Genomic DNA, 22,350 nt, shown 5'->3' on the forward strand with positions numbered 1-22,350 from the left:
TTTACCCATTTGAATTAAAATTATGCATATTGCTGTGATGTTGTGCGGTTGAGGGTTGTTGTTTGTACTGCTGCTGAGATGCTTGCTGTTGTACATGCTGTTGCGGCTGCTGTTGCTGCTGCTGTTGTTGCTGCTGGGGCGGCGGCTGAGATGGGGCGCTATTATCACCACTTGGCCTAGTTTTCTTCAGATATATTGTTTGGAGGTGTCCATCTGTTATTGGATGGTCTGGAAATTTTATCAGAAGTTGTGATTCGAAGAACTGGTAACCCTACACAAGGAAAGACCAAAAAAATTGTAATAATAACACAAATGTTAAGCAGAATGATGAATACGAGTTCTGAATTGGCATCAGCATATATATATATATATACATATATATATATATATATATATACATATATATATATATATATATATATATACAAATATATATATATATATATATATATATGCCATCAACTTTGCATAGATGCCTTTTCCCTTTGGCAAGGAATAAAAAGTAGAAATGTCTTTTTTTTGGGGGGTGGGGGGTGCCACCTACCTGCAAACACCTCATAGCCTCCGAGGCCATGACTGCTTCTCTGAAATTGATGAAGGCACAAAACTTTTCTGGAAGTCTTCTCATACTCTCTATAACTCCAAACCTAATAAAAACAAAACATAAAAAAACATTGACAAATTAAGTCAAAATGAAATGTTTTCCTTCATGTATGCGGGGAACATAAAGACAACCATTTCTCCTCACAATGTTGAAGAGACCAAACCCATTCAACCGACAACAATGGTGACAAACTCACCAAAAAAGGAAACATCACAAAGAAATCTACCTCTCTAATCACATTCTTCATACTCCAAAATAGTGAGAGGTACTTTGTAAGACTGCAAGTGTTGTTAGCAGAATATTATCATCTCAAGCAAACCAGAAAAGCCAATAGGCTAAGATACTCCCTGTCCGCATTTTGTAAGAACTTTTGGTACAACACTGCACAAACATCTTTATGATTTGACCATTGTTGACCTCAAATGATTAGCATGGGACCTTACTTCAAGTGAATCTGCACATCAAGTATGAAGTCCAACCATGTTTAACTTTTGAAGTTATCATCTTCAGAAAGTTTTCAGAGCTTGACCTATCTTTACGTTGTATGATCTTGACCTACACAAAAACAATAGGGTCCTTATGCTCATCAAGGTTGATCTACATGTACCAAGTGTCTAGTTAGTCCAACTTTTTACTGTTGGAATTCATGTGTGTACTATGTTATGAGACTGTGACCTCTATTGAGCTTATCAGCCAACACAAAAAACAATAGGGTACTTGAAAATATTAAGATGGAGTTACATACCAAATGTGACAAAACATTAATTTTGGACCACTATAGACCTCCACCAAATAAATAAATAAACAAATAAATATATTGATAAAATATAAAATTACGTTCTCAAATAATTTGATATGTTGCATCAGTGGACTACTCTTATCAATATTTTACACAACAGCTACAAATCTCTGATGCTTGGAAAGTGGTCATTTCTCCCCAAAACTGTAAATGAGCTCTCAAAATATAGCCTGCAAGTAGTTAATTTAATGAAGTTCATTTATTGATTAAGTTAAAGCCACTTAGTTAACTAATTCTTTAAATGTAGATACTTCAATTGATTTGATTAATTTATTATTTACTCAAGGTATTTACAAAACAAAAAGAATAAATGTTCTGAAACAAAGTTGAAATTGAAAACATACTTTCCAAATAAGTCTCTGATATGCTTTTCTGATGCGCTCTGGCTTAGATTGCCGATCCATAAAGAACGAAGTTTCTCTGGGTTTCTGACGCTGAAACAGACAAACAAAATATGATATTTAATATCAAATATTATAATAAATTGTGAACCTTCATATGTTACTTTGGAAATATCGCTAGAAGAGTACATCAATTCTTCTTGTAAGGGTTTAAGAGGAATAAAAACTTAAATCTGAAATTAATTGCTGAAAGAAGGCAAATCTAAACTGTTTTCTTTAGTATTCAACATGTTGCTTATTAGCATAACTAAAGCCATAAAATGAATACAAAGTACTTCTATACACTAACAAGGTATGCATTGAATGCAAAGTACTTCTATGCACTGAATGAAAGTTTTCTATATTTCGCCAAAAGAAATGAGGATTGTGTCAATTTCAACTGTGTTTATAACTACTACAAGGACCCTCTAGAGCAGGGTCTCCCAAGCTGTAACTAATTCAATAGATATCTACTAACAATACACTGATAAGGGATATGCAAATCATATTTTACAGGACCTCTTTGTAATTGCTTCATGCAACGTTATTCAAGTCCTCCCTCATATGAAGTCGTTGACTTGAGCTAAGAAATAGTTTGAAACCTAACCAGAGTTGGAGGTTTTAAACTTTAATTTCACACACTAATCTTTTTCAGATATTCACAATGAATTTTTATACCCATAATTTATTTCTGGAAAAAGGAAGAAAGCCAAATTTGAAACCCACAATGCACTATTCTCAGTATGACTCGAGAAGCAGAATTGTAAACGTACGGTGCACAAAAAAAGAAAAATTCACAGAGTTTTCAAAAATCAATCACCAGATACACAGAACACTTTTGGAAAGATCATGGAAGTTTGACTTTGTGAGCAGCTGAATAAAATCTATTCCAAGGAATAAATGACTTTTACGTGGCCTTTGGAAGACTGGATTAGGCCTTGAAATCACGTCCCTGTACTTGGCATTCCAAGAGTTCCTTGTTTTCCTGCTTCGATTACTTACTCTGTTTTAGCTTGCTGTATAGTTTCGGACAGAATGTCTTCCTCATCTGATATATAGACGTCTTCGTCTAATTCTTGCGGACTTCCGGCCAGCGTACCCGATAGCAATGCTTCGGCCGCATCTTGGACTGAGCCAAATTTTAAAACAGCTATTTCACTTTGCACTTTTGTGAAACCCATATCCTGCAAGAGATAATTCGATAGGGAATTACCATTAATCAATCGATCCATCCATAAATCGTCAATCACTATTTCAATACGGCATGTGCATCTGCTTGAACTGAGCAAATTGAAAAACAGTTATATCAACTTGCATTCTTGTAGAAACCCATTTAGTGCAAAAGTTCAATAGGTATTGATACCATCCAATCAATCGATCAATCAATCAATCAAACGAGTGATAAATCAGTTTAGTATCTCAAGTATATGCAGTATATTCAGGTATTTTAAAACCAACTAACATATGGGAACGCCTCTTTCATATTTTAGAAACTGTCAAATATCAACAGTATACTATGATGTGTATGCTCAGAAATCCTTGTTTCATTAGACAATTGTTGAAAGCTTGGCACTGTTTTCTAGGGAAAAGCGCCCTCCATCTCAACATGTACAATTGATAATTTATTCAAACCCTGATAAACTAAAAAAGTATACTTTGAGCGCACGACGTGAAAGTTTAGAAAAGTCAGAACTTATCGGCTGGCTGCCATTTCTGTCCGTAATTGGAAGTCTTAATGCCGTAAAATGATTAAACCTGATATATATAACACCATATATATATAACACCATATATATATAACACCATATATATATAACACCATATATATAGCACCACATATATATAACACCATGTATATAACACCATATATATAACACCTTATATCTATATAACACCATATATATATAACACCATGAAGACAACTTTGCCTTAGAGCTACCAGTTTGGGGTGGCTGCCTACTATTGCTGGCAAAATGAAAATTGTTCTTACGATTAACTGGCAAACACGGACTTTCTTCAACTCCTGTACTGCTTCTTCACACGCTGAGTCTAACTTCAATACTTGCTCATAGGCTTTTTCTGCTTCGTTAAAACTCTGGAAGAAATGGAGGGATTGCTTTGCTTATGTGGTGGCATGTAGGCACTGTGTCAAAAGTAGGATACTAAGGGGGCTGCAGCATCTTACAACCAGGTTCCTAGGGGGGGGGGGGAAAGCATCCTACGACCAGGCTGCTAGGGGGGGCTGCAGCATACTACGACCAGGCTGCTGGGGTCTGTAGCATACTACGACCAGGCTGCTGGGGGCGTAGCATCCTTCAACCAGGCTCATGAGTGGCTGCAGCATCTTTTAACCAGGCTGCTGGGGAGGGGGTTTGGGGGTGCAGCATGTTCTGGGCAGTTTTACCAAGGGGCACTGGTAGTCTGCCAGAGTAATCTCTCTCGTTTCATAATTGATTCAGCCCAGCTGCAAGGGAATTTGCAGCTTCTGCAGCTTTTCTTTTTAACACTGTGCCTTAGTCACGTTTCAAAAAGTGACCACTTGTAAGAATTGTTTTACTTCTTGTTCTCCCAGAGAGCATTTCAATCAATGGCCTATAGAAATTCTTCTTGTCATCTCTTATTGATGTTAGCTGGACAAGTTGGTTACGGTTGTTTTATGGAGAGAACAAGTAGCAAAAGTAAAACTTTAATTTTTTATACAGAAAATTACAGAAGCATGTTCTCATCATCATGGGGATGGTGATGAGGTTTGAAACAGCATAGGTAAGGACCAGACCCCCCCCCCCCATCCTCGAGTAAGTAATTAGTGGAACAACGTTGACAGGAGATCAAAGGTAAAAATAAGCCACCAACCTGAAGTCCAGCTAAAGCACGACCTTTCCTAAAATATCCCTTAGGCCATTCCTTTGATAAATTAATTGCTCTTTCTGCATCTTTCAATGCCCTGTATTTGCAAGAAAGAAAAGAGGAAGACATCATGAAAATTAATTTCATTTAAAGGCCAGTATTCAACATTTTTTAATTTCATAACAAAAAGAATATTCAATAGTCCAGGTAATGCGATGTTCTTATTGGCCAAAGACATACCACAGATGAGCAGAACGATGGAAGTCCCAAGTCAAGACAAAAATTTGAAATATTTTAATGACAATTGCAATTAACCTTTGATGGTAAAACAAATAAAACTTACTTCTCATATAGACCAGTCTGATCAAAACAATAAGATCTGTTTCCAAAGAATCTGAAGAAAGGAAAGAAAAGCAAGACAATTGTTGACAAGAAAGTTCAGAGAGTGAAGGTAAACCATCTGGAACCATGTGAAAGGCAGAATACATAACATGTTGTAGTAATAACATGAAATTCCCAGGGATTCGTAAGATACTCTTAATTCCCCAGCGGTTTCTGAGATTACACAATACATTAAACATGTCTAAATGCTAAATGATCAATTTGGTCTATTTTTAAGCCAATATCAAGCAAAATTATCTTCATTTTTCTCCTTTTTTTGCTGGGGTTCAACATAAAACAAAATGTTTGTTTTTAGCATTCACAAATGATTTTGAATTCACTGGAACATCCTCAAAGGATGGAGTCCAGGGTCCAATGAAATCCTATCCACCATTTATAAAGATTATAACAATTGTTCTGTATCAAAGTGAACTTAGCGTAAACAGGTGTGACGTCATCGAAGCACACTGACATATTTGCTCTGTGTTCTTTCCTTAACATATTACAGCCAATTTTCTACTTCAAAATTGGGATACATGTCATTACTGACACACCATTGGTAAGTTATTAATTTTTACATCACCTCAAGATCAAAGTTGGAACCCTATCCAATCCAAGGTGAGAACAATAAAAAAAAATAATAATAATAAGGCAAACCAACACATCTCATGTACATATAATGCTCAAGTACATTCCAGAGAGAGAGAGACACGCTCGACGAGCGCTCACAATGTAACTGTTGTCTGTGTGCTCTGTTTTTGAAGCACTTCGTATTGACTTGAACAAAGGAATATCTGAATTTGTTGTTCCATACACTATTTCTGTCAAACAGACGATGGCCATCATTGAAACACTCTCACATTTTTGGCACTTATATGGTATTTTACTTTCATTTTCATATCTGCCCTTCAAAGTGCTTACTCAGCTATCGAGCTCATATGACATATACACCACCCCGAAACCAAAGAAGCATCCGCTGTTGATTAATTTAACAAGACCATCTGTGAATAAATTGCACAGTCATCCACTAACAACCACTTACATTTGCACAGAATGTATAGTTACTTTCAGTTCATCTGTGTTACATTCAAAAGTGTAAACTACAAATGTTTCAATCATCCAGTGTCTTTTTTCTAAAAAATGTGGCTGAATCACAAAATCTCATCATTTTACCATTTTGCTCCGGGTGCTTCTAGGATGCCCTCCAAGTATTATCAGATTTCCTACATAACTTCTTTTACTTTGTAAATCAAGAATTTCCTACACAAGTTCTTTTACTTTGTCAAGAATTTGGCAACAAGTGTCAATCTCTATTATTTACAAATTTGATACCGAAATGCTAAGAACATTCTGCTATCAGTAGCATTAACAGTTTGCTTTGAAGAAAAAAACTACCAAGTTATTAGCAAGAATTGAAAGATTATCAAACGAAATTTATGGCTAAAAAGATGGTCCGTTCACTTACAAGAACACCTCACAATGGCATAAGTGATTCACCATTTCATGTTCTTTGTTTTGTACAGTTTTGTTAGTTCTGTACTGTACCTGTTTATACTGTACAGTGCATCTGTGCAGTTTGTACAGTACATCTGTACAGTACATCTGTACAGTTCAGATGTACAGTATATATGTACTGTACATCTGTACAGTATGTACTGTACAGATGTACAGTTTGTACAGTACATCTGCACAGTGCATCTAAACAGTATATATGTACTGTACATCTGTACTGTAGAGATATACAGTACATCTGTACTGTAGAGATGTACAGTACATCTTTACAGTACATATGTACTGTACATCTCTACAGTACAGATGTACTGTAGAGATGTACTGTACATCTCTACAGTACAGATGTACTGTTCAAATGTACTGTACAGTGGTACAGTTCAGATGTACTGTACAGATGTACAGTACAAATGTACTGTATATCTCTGCAGTACATATGTACTGTAAATCTGTACTGTAGAGATGTAAAGTACAATCTGTACTGTAGAGATGTACAGTACAGATTTACAGTACATATGTACTTTACAGTACACCTGAACTACATCTGTACTGTACATCTGTACTGTACATCTGTGTTTTAAATCTCTACAGTACATCTGTACTGTACATCTGTACAGTACATCTGTGTTGTAAATCTCTGTGCAGTACATCTGTACTACACATCTGTACAGTTTGTTCAGTACAGTTACCTCTTTGACAACAATTTTACATACACAGTTCCTTAAAGTCACATTGAATATATGCAGAAGTAACATTACTGATCAAGTGTCATTTTACTTTAAAAGCAGAAAATCCGAGCTTTTCTTATTTCTTTACCTGTGATCATTTGGATCCAAGCTGATGGCTTGAGAAAATAGTTCTATAGCTGCCTTATAATCACCTTTCGTAGCAAGTTCGTTTCCTCGTACTGCAAATGAGATGGGTGAGGCATTATTGGTATGGGGGTTAAAAACAGCAGGGGGTTTATAAAAGTAATGTAAGAAGGAATATCCAATATGATAAAGCAACAGTAGCATTACTAGGAAAGGAGATATCTACAGGTGTACTACACTGCCAGCCCAGAATATTGCTATGTTATCAAGCTCAGACACTGATAATCCATGTAGCCTGACAACTTTAAAGCAGCATTCAAGGGTTTGATCCAGCTTAAAGACTTGCGCTAATAAGAACACACACGACACTGAATATCAACTGAGTAGCAATGAAAAGATTGAAAGGCCCTTTAAAGTTGCTTTTAGGAGATTCGAGAATCAGGTTGAAATTAAAATACACTAGCAGTTAGAAACCAGAGGAAACATTTCTACATCGCACTGATAAGAAAAGTGACAAAATATCATAAATTGTTCATTAAATGTTTCTGCATATTCCGTTATAATTAACCTGTGTAGCAATGCCAAAAATCAAGACAGATTTCACTTACTTTATAAGAAAAGAAAATTTTGGGGTAAAATGTAGAGCACTAATGTATTAAATTGTGTTAGATTTCACAAGAAATAAAATGCAGATAAATACCTTGTCCGTGGGGAACGAAAACCTTAAAATCAAAGGACTATTGAACTTACTAGCTAGTTTTCTACTTTTATGGATTTTAGCTTCGATGCTCTCAGCCTGCAAAAGAAATTGAAAGAAAGCGTTTGAAAGTACAGACAGGCAAAGTATAACACTGCAACTTGCAGCCTGTATAATTCTGTTGACAAATATCTATTTGACAAATATTCAAATTTCAGCAAATTATGACCTGAAATGACATTTGACCTCCTATCCTTGTTTAGCTTGTGTGTCACTTGAAGCAACCAACCACGGTGACAGGTTTTTGTCATGATTAGATTAATTTTCCAGAAGAGGAATCATTTTAAAGGGTTTCATGTTTGGATCTGTCTTCATTCACACATGATGATTAGCCTTTGACCAGCCAACAGTATGATGGATGGATGGATGGAAGGATGAATGGACAAATGGATTGATGGACAGATAGATGGATGAATGGGTCGATGGGTGGATAGATGGATGAATGAACAGATGGATTGATGGACAGATGGATGAATGGATAGATGGATGAATTGACAAATGGATTGATAGACAGATAGATGGATAGATAGATGGATGAATGGATCGATGGGTGGATAGATCGATGAATGGATAGATAGATGGATGAATGAATTGACAAATGGATTGATGGACAGATAGATGAATGGATCGATGGGTGGATAGATGGATGAATGGATAGATTGGTGGATAGATGGATGAATGGATGGACAGATGGATTGATGGACAAATAGATGGATAGATAGATGGATGAATGAATGAATCGATGGGGTGGATAGATTGGTGGATAGATGGATGAATGGATAAATGGACAAACGGATTGATGGACAGATAGATGAATGAATGGATATATTAGTGGATAGATGGATGATCGGATGGACAGATAGACGGATGCATAGATCAATGGATGGTTAGACAGATGAATGAATATATGAATGGATGACTGGATGGAGAATGTATAGATGAACAGATTAATGGATGGTTCAACATACTGCTATGGCATATACTCCACTGGAGATGCCAACTGAGTTAATTTAGTATTTTCTGACTCTTGGAGTGATCCATTGTCTTTGGCTTGCAAAACAGAAAGATTCATAATTTAAGGGTAAATTTTAAATAATGAATTATCAGAAACTTACTGTCTCTCCCTCATTAGACTTGCCACCTGCTTTCTTGTTCTTCTTCTGACTTTGGCCGGCACTTTTCTTAGCTACATTATTAACTGTTAAGGCGAAGAATGCACTATTTAAATCAAGACCTTGCGTAGCCTCATCTTCGCCAGATGAACTGAGAATAAAAAAAAAAAAAGAGAGGATTTGCATCAGTATCTAGGAATAGATTTCTTTGTGTGTGTGTATATAGTATATATACATATATGGAACTACAAACAACAGCGGTGTATTAATTAATACTTCATGAAAAAACTATCTTCAAATAGAAATACAATAATAATCGTCACACAAAATAATTCAGATACGAACACAAACACAGGAGGAGGGGTTACTCAAAAATTTGGAAGTATTAAGAACAGAACTTATGCATTGATCTGATAAATTCTGAAACAATGACACACGTCCAAACATTAGAGCTGTAATGTGATTCTTTGAGGTCAAATTAATGATTATTGATGCTCCCAAACACAACTCCCTGAGCAGAGATCGGCGCTTGGCTCACACTGTTGCTACGGTACCAAACAGACTAGACTAGAGCGGACATTACAAATTAAAGTTCTCTCTTTAGTTGTCTGATAGCCGCAGTGCCCATGTGATATTTTTCAATGTACCTTGTCCTTTTCAATATTACTGCCAATCTTGCACTTGCATCTCCGCAACTTTTTCAATTTTTTTTTTTCAAAGGTGACTGAATTATTGCTTTAACATCTCAATACATCGAGCTCCCCTACATTGAGAAAGTCAGTTTAATTTGATGATATATTAAAACAAACATCAACATCACAGATTTCTAATTTATTAATTTCCACCTAAACTTCACAGTGACTATTCCTTATTGTCTGTAAATTATTAGCCTGACCCTGTTCACAATGCACACATTCTATGGTCCTCAGAAGCCCTCTTCTAAATCTGTGTACTGAGCAAAGAACCGAACAGAGATATGATGGGTACTACAGGCATCCGTAGAATCGGTTTAAGACTTTACTACTAAAACGTACGACAGTCAATACGTAGACTGTACCCTATGGACAATCCTGCTCATTCATATCAATGGTACTTGGAATTCCCCGATGTCGCAATCATGTTGCAATCATACAGCGTGCAACACACCTACCCTGCTGAATTGCACTATAAATATAACAGACTATAAACGGTAACTTGCTCCATATAGTTCAATTCAAAGGTCTGTAGTCCAAATTTTTCACAGGAAATGTATAACTTGTAAATACTTGGCTTCCAATGAAAAGAGACATAACTGATGGCAGCTATGATTGGACCTCCCCCCCTCCCCCAACCCCCCCTCCTGTCCCCACCAATGAATTGAAAGAATCTCTGTGTCAAATATCTGGCTTATGTCCTGATGTAAGATAAGCCATGAAGGCAAAACCAGCTGATTTTAAAACAAACTCCTCCCTCCCACTTCCCCCTTCCCTCCCCCACTATCCACTTCAGGCTAGGGATGTGTTACACAATGACCAACCTATACGAAAGCAGAGGAGCACAAAAGGCACAGAGTACAACACAATCACTGAAGTAGTCAAACTATTGTAACATATTTTTTGCAAATTACTTACCCACTGTCATGTTGTTTTCGCTTGTCTGCCTGTTTACTAGTTTTACTTTGCCGACTGGAAACTCCATTCTGGGAATGACTGTTCGGAGTACTTTTTCGACCTGGCAAAGCTTTCGCAGAGCCAGGCTGTTTTTTGTCGGAAGAATTGGGCTTCTTATCTGATGAATTTGTCTTTTTATTTGGCATTGTTTGTTCCGAGCTGCTCAAGGGTTGAAGTACACTATTGGAATTATTGCTAGATACCTATATAAAAAAAAAATTGAAGAAAAGAGAGAAAATCTCAGACATTAGTGAAATGACAAAGCAATAAATAATTCACATTATAGTTGAAAACATGTTTACAGCAACCATTCAAGAAAAGTGCGTTTGAGGCTTCTTAATGGTAGATTTGACTTGACACATGACATAGATCTTTGTGAAGAACAACTCCAACAAACGGCTAAGACAAAGAAGAAAAACTTGTTCCATTTGGGAGACATCCTAGTTTTAAAAGCTCATTTCCTAAATCTGTGATGTGTCTGTCATAGAGCCACTTTCTGTTCATTTTTCTATTCACATTTTCGAGGTACTGTAGACTGTTACAGGTATGGACACTGAAACCTTTCATTTCAAGAGTTTCAATATTTTAGAATTGATTTGATTGGTTGGGTCTGTGTCTCTTATTGAACGACTCCTCTGATGGCCTTCTATGTCTATCCATAGATCAGCGTCTTAAAAAACCCCAAAAAATCAAAAAATTAACTTCAGGACAAAAGCCTACCTTAGATGAGTCCTTGCTCTGGATTGTATTTTCTTCTTCTTTTTCGCTATCCGAGTCTGATGCTGAATGATGATTGGAGGACTTAGTATTGTTGTTTTCTTTCTCTTCTCTTTTCCTCTGTTTCCTTTTCTTCTTACGTTCTCGTTTCTTTTGTCTTTGCCTCTTTTCTCTCTCTATTTCCTCTATAAGGCTGTCTCCGTTGCGCTTCGCTTCCTGTTCGCGGACACAAAAGAGACTTTATTACGAAATATCACCACAATGACTCATCGTGCTACATTCTCACTTCCAGTTTTATTGTGGACCGCAGAGGTATCTCGTGCTAAAATGTTTGAACCAGGTTTTTACAGGGGAATCATTTAAACAAAAAAAGTTTGTTTTTTATGAAACATTGCATTCTTGCAACCAAATGCATTTAAAAACTATGAGTGAAAGACTGTTGTTAAAAATTATCAAAAAGGCCAGTTTGTACTGTGTGGATGAAACAGCAACATATACACCTAAAGGGTTTGAGAGCAGATAGAACTCACTTCCTTACTTTCACTTTTATATAATATCAACATAACACCATAAGTGATTAGGTCTGTTGATCAGAGGCTTTTTTTCTCACAGTACATTTAACTATTTCCTGACTCCACTTAAGAATAAATGTAGCCTGTAGGGTTTACCATATTTCTTTGCTTGGAAAGTGAAAATCACCATCCTAGGAGTGAAGGGTCATGCTATATATAACAAATTGGCTACGCTAACGTTAATGTTAGGACATGTTACAACTACTGTATGAGGCCCATGTTACACAGCTTTACATGCCTAGTATGTGGGGCTAATATGTGACCCACGTTACACTGCTTTACCTGCCTAGTTTGTGGGGATAATACGAGGCCCATGTTACACAGCTTATACCTGCCTAGTTTGTGGGGCAAATATGTGGCCCACGTTACACATTTTTACCTGCCTAGTTTGTGGGGCTAATATGTGGCCAACAATCATGTTTGTCACTTAAAGACAATTATATCATCCTTCCAACATTGACATAATATTTTCATGCATAGCAGAAGGTTTTAAAGTTTGTGTATCTGAAAGACAGTGACACTTTTTAATTGTCATAAAGACCTTCAGAAAATAGAAACAGTTTAGATCCCAGCGTGCAGGGTAGATAGGTTTTCACCTCCTGAAAGTTTGAAAAAACTGGGATTTTTTTCTCTCCAAAATCATGCCTTGTTCATTTCAGAAGGTCACAAAACATTTTTCAAAATGATAATACATACTGTATTGACATTAGAAATTAAAAAATATCTGTTTTACAGACCTAAACAACCTCATGGGCAATAACATGAGAATTCCATAACACCTTGTACTGACTAAAAAATTTTAAATGAAAATAACATTATACTGTACATTGCATTGTATTGCAGTGACATGAATACAGTGGCTAATCAATGCAACTGTATTCACACAACAGGGAATATGTATGGTAAAAACATAATCTAACACCTTTATTAATACATCTTTATTGTATGTTGCTGGTGTATCCTACATATGTAATTCCACTTAGTTTTCACTTCAAATTGGAAGTTTGCTATATAAGTTGTAACTTTGTTTTCCACACAACTACTACTGTAGACCCATATCAAACTAACAGGGATTGTTTGTATTTTTTCTATGTATATAAATGTCTTTTTACAACGGACTGAAAAAGGTGGTCGTAACTTTTAATATTTAATTCCTGTCATACCAATCATGACAATATTAAATCAACTGTCTCATGTTTTAATAATTGATTTTACACTGGAAAGTCACAATGTAAGATGACCAATGTCTAGCCCACTCGTTTGACATATGTTCGTAATGAAGAGATGGCTTATTATTTTGCTAATAAAGAATTATGACAATTTCAACTTTCAACGATATCGTGAAAGAAAAAAGAAAAAATGGTGCACTAGTCCTCAGTTAACGTTTGGCTGCAATACTACAGTGCACTACAATTATTGTTAATGCAGTACTGCATATGCATCACATACGGGCACTGCAAAATCACATGCACATGCATTTTGTAACATAACAAATTATATGCCAAACGGGCGGGACGGGCGGGGCAGGGCTTGGTAAAGAAAAATATTTGACAATAATGGCATCATTATGTTATCCATCCTAGCCTAGGAGGAGGACATCACTCATTACAGATCAACTATACTTTAAATTAATATTGAAAGACAGTGGAATGAGCAGTGTCAGAATATCATTGGTATGTGAGTTTTTAGTGAACTTTGTGTTGAATGTTTGTTCGTAACAATCTAGGTTACGCTGCATTTATTTTTTATGTCTGAACCACATTTTTGGTCGTAAGCGTGTAATCTGCGGTCTGAAAGGCAATCACAACCTGATTACATCTGATATAATGTAACTTCTTTGAGTTTTTGCACAATCTGAGTTCTGGAATATTACCACATCATGTGCTGAAAATCAAAGGTTCCATACTCTACCTATCTATTTCACCCTAGTAGTAGTAGTAGTAAGTTGAGTCTCGTCTATCCGACATGCTCAGTGATTAACCTTTGCCACGTATCACGATCTTGCGCAAGGTTTATTGCTTCCTCGAAATTGCTAATGTTAACATCCTTAAATTGCGACTTTATTTTCCAAGCAAGGTAGTCACAGGCGTTCCTACTGGTTTAGCAGTATGTCTCAATGCTTCTCTTAAAGCAAGCTTCCTCCCTTTATTTCACCCTGGCCTTAGGAAATCAATTTAGTCACAGTTATCATCAATTTTGAGAACAATACTTGACTAAATCTAGACACAGCACTAAATGGAGGGTCAGGCAGTTTTTGCACCCTTTCTTCACAAAGTAGTGGGCTTCCCTTACACACTTTCACCAAACATTCAATGTGCTGCTGATTACAAACTTGACTTTGTGATCTTGAAGGTTAAGTCTGTCTTGCAATGTCACCTGTTGTGGCCTATCACACAGTATATTGTCACACATATTGTCTAATGCCCGTATCTGTGGGAAACCATAAAGATGGATAATGTGTACTTTGTATCAGTAATCCATAGACTTAACATATAACTCTTGTTAATATAAATCCAATGATTGTGCAGACTATGTCCTCCTGCATAGGAGTAATTTGAGCCGACTATTAATCTTGAACTCAAGTCACGTATCTAGCTAAATGGATCAGATTCCAAGAAGTACTTCCTGGTATTACAGGAAAATTCTGTAAATTTTAAAATTAAAAAATCTTTCCACCAAAAGAGAATACTATTCGGAATATTTAATTACTGAAATGGGTGTCGCATTATTTCATTTTTAGACTAGACAATTGTGCTGTTTTAGAAGCTGAAAAGCTCTCGTTTCAAGTACTACAATGGGAACGTGGCATGCCCTTACAACCATTATTGTGCAATAGCTTGTGGGACTTTCCCAACAGATGTTGCGCAATAAATGATTTCCCAGTGAGGTAGCACTGACTGTATGATTGCTTAGTGTAACTGGCATACAATGATTGTGTACTGAAACCAGCCATATATTTATATGGAGGTAAACCCCTACACTTGAGTGTAGTTACATTGTTCATTGTGGCTCAGCAGCAGTTAGCTATATACAGTAGTGTATATATATAAACCAGTGAAAGAAGGCACACACTAAACATCTGTATGTACGTAGTACTATGGCAAGTTATGACAATTGGGATTCTTTAAATTAACAAATAAATAAAAATGTCAACAGAGACTGAAAAATTATGTAAAATTCTACACAAGAACAGCCCACTGATGTCTTCCATTTTCTACTTGGTTGTTTTAAAACAATACTTGAAGGGAGGGGGGGGGGGGTGGTTGGAAGGAAGAGCTTTAATTCATTATTTCTTTCCTTTTGGATGCTTCACACTTCTGGTTACAGGCCAGCTGTTACTACAATCTTCTCTGTTTGTTATAGTTGTGCCTTTATTTAATTAGCTTCTATGATTTCTTGAATAATACTACAACAGACACTAAAAATGTAAACTTCAGGGCAAGAACAGCCTAATGTCTTCCATTTTCTACTTGGTTGCTTTAAAACAATACTTGATGGGAAGAGGGAGGTGGGTGGTTGGAAGGAAGAGCTTTAATTCATTATTTCTTACCTTTTGTATGCTTTGCACTTCTGGTTACAGGCCAGCAATTATTACAATCTTCTCTGTTTTTAAGTTGTGCCTTTATTTAATTAGCTTCTATGATTTCTTGAATATTACTAGATACAGTTAACAGCTCTTTTCTTTTGTACTAGTCTCCATTACTCATTGATTTACATACATGGATTAAATACAAAAGCAGTGCAGAGGTATGGTACAGGATGTTATGGACTTCCTGCTATTGCTGTCATTTTCAAGCCAACCCAAGTACCCATGTACAAATAGGCTTCCACCCAAAGACAGAAAGATGACTATGGCATTTGTAAGTTTGAAATATATTTATACATTCGGGGAATGCACCAGAAAAATATTGTGTAATATTGAAGAGCTCTACTGTAATCTACGTCAATGTTGGACTACAATGCTGCAACAGCTGTTGCATGAAGTCCAATTGCAAACAGCTGTGACAAACTGATGCACCATTTCATCTAGCAATGCAAAGATCATCGCAAGATAAAGGAAATATCACACACAGGGCAAATTTTAAATGATTTTTCTGGTTGACCCTTAGACAGGAAATCTAGTCCTCCACTGTAGGAGAGAGAGATGGTGTATGTTTGGTGAATAGAACAGCAGCTTTGGGTCTATGAAACTCTCCTTCAGGTGGATCATATGTGGCCTACCAGTATCACTGTTTTATTTCAGTATCTCCAACATGATGGAGGTTTGGAGGTTGATACCATTTATGGAGGGTGATACCATAAATGGAGGGTGATACCATATATCATTTGACCTACAGTATTAGGGGATATTTAGTGATTATTTAGTCCTATTCTAGGTCCATTACCTTTCATTATTTATGTCAATGATATATGTGATGTGCCAAATATAAATTCTAATATATACTCTTTGCTGATGATACAAACAAAGTTTTATAGGGTATGACTTGAAAGGGATGGGGGACACAATATGCTGTGAATTTATAAGATGATCATGATTGGTTTACTGCTAACAAATTGTGACTAAATGTGTACATACTGTTGTGGCCATATGTATTAGTTTAACTGTGTTATACATGGATTGACCTACTGTAGAGGACAAGCCTACAAAGATTTTCTTTTTCTTATGAGATCACTTCCTCTAACAATGTATACCATCACATATTAATTAAATATTAATATACCTTGTTCCATGTGTATGGACATTTTGATAAAATAAATCCAACAGACACTGAGTTTGGCCATCCCACCAGAAATTTGATAGTCTGGGATGAACATTAAATAATATGCCTGGTTGTAAACATCTAGACTAGCTAGACATCCTGTTAGCATTAAGTTACAGTACTAGCAAAGATTGTGCTGTATTGGCTATCTTAATACTGCAAAAACCAAAATTACAATTGAGTCTTGCAGACTTGTAAATGTTTCAATTATAGATTAATATTAATATTGCTCAAGTAGGAAACCTTAATTTCAGCAGTTTTCCACAAGTTGAAGAAAATGACCTTGACATGATATCTAATACTGTGAAAACCAAAATTACTTCTGAGTCCAACAGACATGCAAAATGTCTTAATTATAGATTAATATTAATATTGCTCAAGTAGGAAACCTTAATTTCAGCAGTTTTCCACAAATAGAAGAAAGGACATTGACATGATATGAAGTGTAGGTTTAAATATAACTGAGATGAAATGTTTGTCTATTTTTGGAAATTTATCACATCAAAGAGAGAATAATAAATTTCATATTTCTGTGTTAACTTTTTATATTCATAACATGTTGCAAGGAAATGCTGACACATGTTAATGTAGCTCCAATAAGTTGATCTCTTTCAGAAACATGTTCAGATTGCAAGAATCTTGTCGATGCATGATCAGGGTTGCCAGTTTTTCTGTGCTGCAGATCAGGTGAAATGCCAAATATGAAATGTGCTGTTATTTTATAACAGTTGACCCTAGATATATCAAAAGGAATTGTGTGGGTTCGCAATTTAAAGCAATCTGGGTTTCTTAGATGCAGAGGCCATTAGTCTGACTGAACAACATGAAAATGGTTGAAATCAATGTTCTTTGGGAGAATTCAAAAATTTACACCTACAATTTCTCTTGAATTTGCAGGCCATTAAAAAATGCCCCCACCCCCCCCCCATTCCCCACAAAGCAAAAATGCTATTTGGCCAGCGGTTTCATTTCCCCAAATATTGCAAAATAAGTCTTTTGTCATGAAGAAAGACTAGATGTTAAATACCATTCAAAGTAAAATCAACACTTAAAGAAGAACTGTTGTCTATATTGTGTGATGTAAATCAACAACAGAAAGCTAGCTGGGAAATTATAAACAAATTTTGAAAGGGATGAAAAAGAACTTCGTGTTTAGAAGATGTTAAGACACTCAGGATAAGATTTTTCAGATTGCTTATTGATGAAGTCAAATCATCAAGAAGTTTCCCTATGGTTGTGTCAAATGTAAAAATAAAAAAATAAAAACACTACGCAAAGTAGACAGAGAGCAATATGGTAGCCATGATACGGAGGAAGGAAGTTCATTATTATTCCAGTTCTCCTGAAAATATAATTTATCAAACCCACTATTAAAAAAAAAGAAAGAAGAAAGACAAGGTCCATTGTAGATGGGTGTAAACTAGAAGCTACTCAAGATCACTTTTATTACTGTCTTTGGCTTCTGTCTGAGATCTTTTGGTAAAGGCTTTTTGTGTAGATCAAAACGTATGGCAATTCAAAGCTAAAGGAGAGTCGTGTATTGCGTTCCGATAATTCTAAATCGCTCTTGGAAGAGCAACTCGGTACAGTAGGTTTCCATGGAAACCAACTCATCAAGTTCTATTGTCTTTCAGACTGGCCAACATATTACATTTAGTTTGGAAAACTAATACACTCTAGACATATTACCTTACCAATAAAAAGAACATGGTCTAGGTTTCTAGGAAACAGGTGCTATGCCACTTCCACGCTTAAGGCTACCCTACTGTGCTACATGCTACAAACATACAGTATGAATGAAGACAGGTTTAAAACTGAATGTGTCAGGACATGGCATGCAATGGTACATAGCTGAAGCAAGGAATAATTTAAGGGTATACAGGGAATAATTTAACGGTATACAGGGAATAATTTAAGGGGATATACAGGGAATAATATGAGGGGATATACAGGGAACAATTAAAGGGTATATACAGGGAATAATTTAAGGGTATACAGGGTATAATTTAAGGGTATACGGAATAATTTAAGGGTATATATACAGGGAATAACTTACTGGTATATACAGGAAATAATTTAAGGGTATACAGGGAATAATTTAGTGTTCAAATTTTGTGTTGCAGTTTTTTAAGGCTCTGAATTTTGTCTCTTATTAAATACTTTGGTTCCTGTGTAAAAACAAACTGTTTTACCTTTTTGGATTGGTACAGCAATTTGACATAGCATTCATTAGCATAATTACAGACGAAGAAGAAGAAGACAAAGAAGAAGAAGAAGAGTTGATAACTTACCGTATATGAAGGTCTGGCACCGCAGCTGATATCGTCTGTCGACAGGAAAAACAATATGACTTACCAAGTTGTATAAACAAGGATGGAAGCATTTACCTTCCTTAACTTCCACCTTCCCTAGCTTGAATAAATAGTTCGTAGACAAAATGCTCGCCCACTGAACGATCTTAGCTAAACCTGCTATATACATCTTTGCACTGTATGCAATTCGCCGACTTTGCATAACATTTTACAATACTTGGATAAATTATTCCTGGCTCTTCAAAGAAGTTTTCAATTGGAAAAATATAAATAACTTTTCAATGTATTTTAGGTATATATCAAAATGGCCACAACCTTTTATTTTTGTACAACATTTGGCATCTCTCACAAACCAATCACGGGCACCAACTTTTATCCCAATCCGAGTCCGTAGGAAGAGAAACATTCTAATTGACTTCCTGTCTAGGCCTTGCAGTGCCCAGGAACGATGTTTGCCAATGTTTGTAAATTAATAAAGCCACTGGCATAAACTTGGACAACTTTGGTGAATATTGATCTACTGTAATACTATTCATGCAATAGCCTTTCAACTGAACTAGATCTATATAGGTAGACACATTGTCATGGCATAAGCTCCATAGGGAGGGGGGGGGGGGACTTATAGGAGAAAAAGTGCTTAGCTAGCAGCTTGAAGGGGTCAAGAAAACATATATTAGAGTGACATAACCAAAGACCATTTAGGAAGACTTACTTTTGGTGTTGTTAAAAGACTTCTTCCTCACTTTTGGGGTATACTTTTCCTGACTTTCCCTCTGTATGTTAAGACAGTAAGAGAATGATTCTTGCGGGTCTTCGGGAGCTTGATGAAAGTACAACGTTCGAGAAAATTCTGCAAGAATAAAACACAAGGAAATTATAAGACTAACAGAAGGCAGGCTCTGTGATTCCTTGCCCCATAGTACATGAGAATATGAACTGCAGCACTGTTGACATGACTTGTGACCGAAGGAGACCTTTGACCTCCACAGATACAATAGAATACTTGAACTCACTACTTACTGTACTTAAGGTGAATCTACAGACTAAGGATGAAGTTTATCCCAGCTGTACTGTTGGAATGAATTGTATTTGCAAGGTTGACAGGCTTTTATCTCTGCTGAACCGCAATTACTTTTAAAGGTCTACGGACACCATTGAACAATATTGTCCTAATCACTCTAATAGGCATTACTGTAGAAATCAATGAAGATAGCTGCAATTCCCATCAAAATCCATCAAAGATTGACCATTTTATCCATCCCATAAGACTAGATGCTAATTTGAAAGTGTTCATTTAATGAACTAGAACAGAAAAAGACTGTGACTGCATCCACAAAACAAAAATAGGTAAACAAATAAAATTTTGTAGGACGATTGAAATAAAAAACAAACTTGTTGATACTCACTGTCTCTGCTTCTGAATACCAACTGTGTAAACAACTCAAACATTTCTTCCTGCAAGAACAAATCAAAAAGATAATAGAGTTAATTCAAGGATGGGGAAATTGGGGGTGGGTGGGGGGAGGGTGGAGGAGGAGGTGATGCCTGAATCATGTCTGGAATCATGAAGAAGCAAAAGTAAACTTTTAGAAATTTAAATCCTTTTCCCTGCTTGATATGTTCATTAAACATTCTGGGCATGAAGTTTCTTACACATCTTAACATTCTGTTTATACAATTTTTCATTTTTTTTTTAGTTTGTTTTCAAAATCAAATTTCCATACAATCTGTATCACATGCACAGAAAATATAATGCATTGAAGATGAAATAACTAATTAATTACTAAACAGATGTAGGACAATACAAGTTTTTGCGATCTGTCCTTCAATGTTATGATATCACCATTTGATACAACCTATCCTTAACAGTATTACAACGAGGCTTGCAAACAATTCATAAAACCTCAATCCATATGAGAGTGTAACATGGAATGTTTGTAACTAAACTAATGTAAGCACGAAAACTGAGCCACAAACTGTACTCATTTTGTCTTTTACTATGTACACAATGCCAAACAAAATTAATTTCACTTCCTTTAGCAATTCTTAATTTATCTCATTAATTAACTTGAATAAATTCATTTATGTCAAAGATTTATTAAAAAAATACAAAAGAATTTGAGATCCTGTTGGAGGCGATAAGTAATGATGCTTTGCCAATTTAATTTTAACATTTTACAAAAAAAAATGAACTGGTTGCTTTAGGAATTACGATTCTGTGGTGTACTGACAATACTCTGCAGGCTATGTTTATGACATGTTGCCCTTGATGGTCATGCACTTGTAAAAGATGCTTTACTTTACTACATGGACATCAGTTTGGTATAAATATTAATATTAATCTAAAAATTTCTCACATTCTCTCTTAACTACCATTCCAAACTTCGCTGTAACAAAGTAGAGAACTTTCCAAATACTGCACATCATCAATTTTTAGTTTCAATTCAAAATATATAAATACCATATAAATTTCATATAAATACCATAAAATTCATATAAATAGCATAAAATGCAGTGCCATATCTTTAGCTTTCTGTTGGTTTGAAAGTACTGTAATAAAGCGCAAACACAATGACTTGCATTTTAATGTGTACAACAAAGATTGCATTTTGAAGTTTTGTAGTGTTGATCTACTTTTAGCTGTTTCTTTGCAGGACAATGTGATTGTAGGCTATTTTACCTATCATTAATGGACATATAGATGACACCATGAGTATTAGTAAATATACATGTCTGTAAGACTGTAATATGTACTCAATTATTTCAAGGAAAAGCAAACAAAACTACTGGCATTTAACACTAATAGTGATCAAGTGATTATGATGAACATCTCTTCCAAGCAAATGAGATAATTTTCTTCCCTTTAATTTTTTTTGAAGACATCATTGTTCAAATGTTCCTTAATATCCTACTCTATACTTCAGACAGACATCCCAGACACAGTAGAAGTAGGCTTAGGATAGTCCAGAGGAAAATTAATTTTTTAATAACAGTAATAATATTAAATGCAAATTTATATAGCGCCAATATCCAGAGGAAAACCAATGCTCAGTGGCGCTAGTGCTCAGGGAAGGCAGTCAAAAATAGATAAGTTTTGAGTCTGATTTTGAAAATATTAACGTTGGGTGTCGACTTGATG

At 35.7% G+C, this 22,350-nt stretch overlaps 1 protein-coding gene across 1 annotated transcript in view; it reads right to left on the reverse strand.

Annotated features, from left to right (window-relative positions):
* LOC139968016 (uncharacterized) overlaps positions 1-22,350 on the reverse strand; it is a 33,146-nt gene that overhangs the window by 5,337 nt on the left and 5,459 nt on the right. Inside the window, exons 4-18 of the mRNA XM_071972292.1 lie at positions 20,618-20,666; positions 19,924-20,061; positions 19,191-19,225; positions 11,571-11,783; positions 10,812-11,053; positions 9,205-9,352; positions 8,083-8,128; positions 7,337-7,427; positions 4,974-5,024; positions 4,637-4,727; positions 3,774-3,878; positions 2,786-2,967; positions 1,748-1,837; positions 545-647; positions 6-271 (exon numbers count right to left, since the gene is read on the reverse strand). Of these exons, the coding sequence (XP_071828393.1) occupies positions 6-271; positions 545-647; positions 1,748-1,837; positions 2,786-2,967; positions 3,774-3,878; positions 4,637-4,727; positions 4,974-5,024; positions 7,337-7,427; positions 8,083-8,128; positions 9,205-9,352; positions 10,812-11,053; positions 11,571-11,783; positions 19,191-19,225; positions 19,924-20,061; positions 20,618-20,666 (1,850 nt within the window). The remainder of the gene's footprint in view (positions 1-5; positions 272-544; positions 648-1,747; positions 1,838-2,785; positions 2,968-3,773; positions 3,879-4,636; positions 4,728-4,973; positions 5,025-7,336; positions 7,428-8,082; positions 8,129-9,204; positions 9,353-10,811; positions 11,054-11,570; positions 11,784-19,190; positions 19,226-19,923; positions 20,062-20,617; positions 20,667-22,350) is intronic.

This window comes from Apostichopus japonicus, chromosome 5 (genome assembly GCF_037975245.1).
Source record: "Apostichopus japonicus isolate 1M-3 chromosome 5, ASM3797524v1, whole genome shotgun sequence".
In the NCBI taxonomy this organism is placed as follows: Eukaryota; Metazoa; Echinodermata; class Holothuroidea; order Aspidochirotida; family Stichopodidae; genus Apostichopus; species Apostichopus japonicus.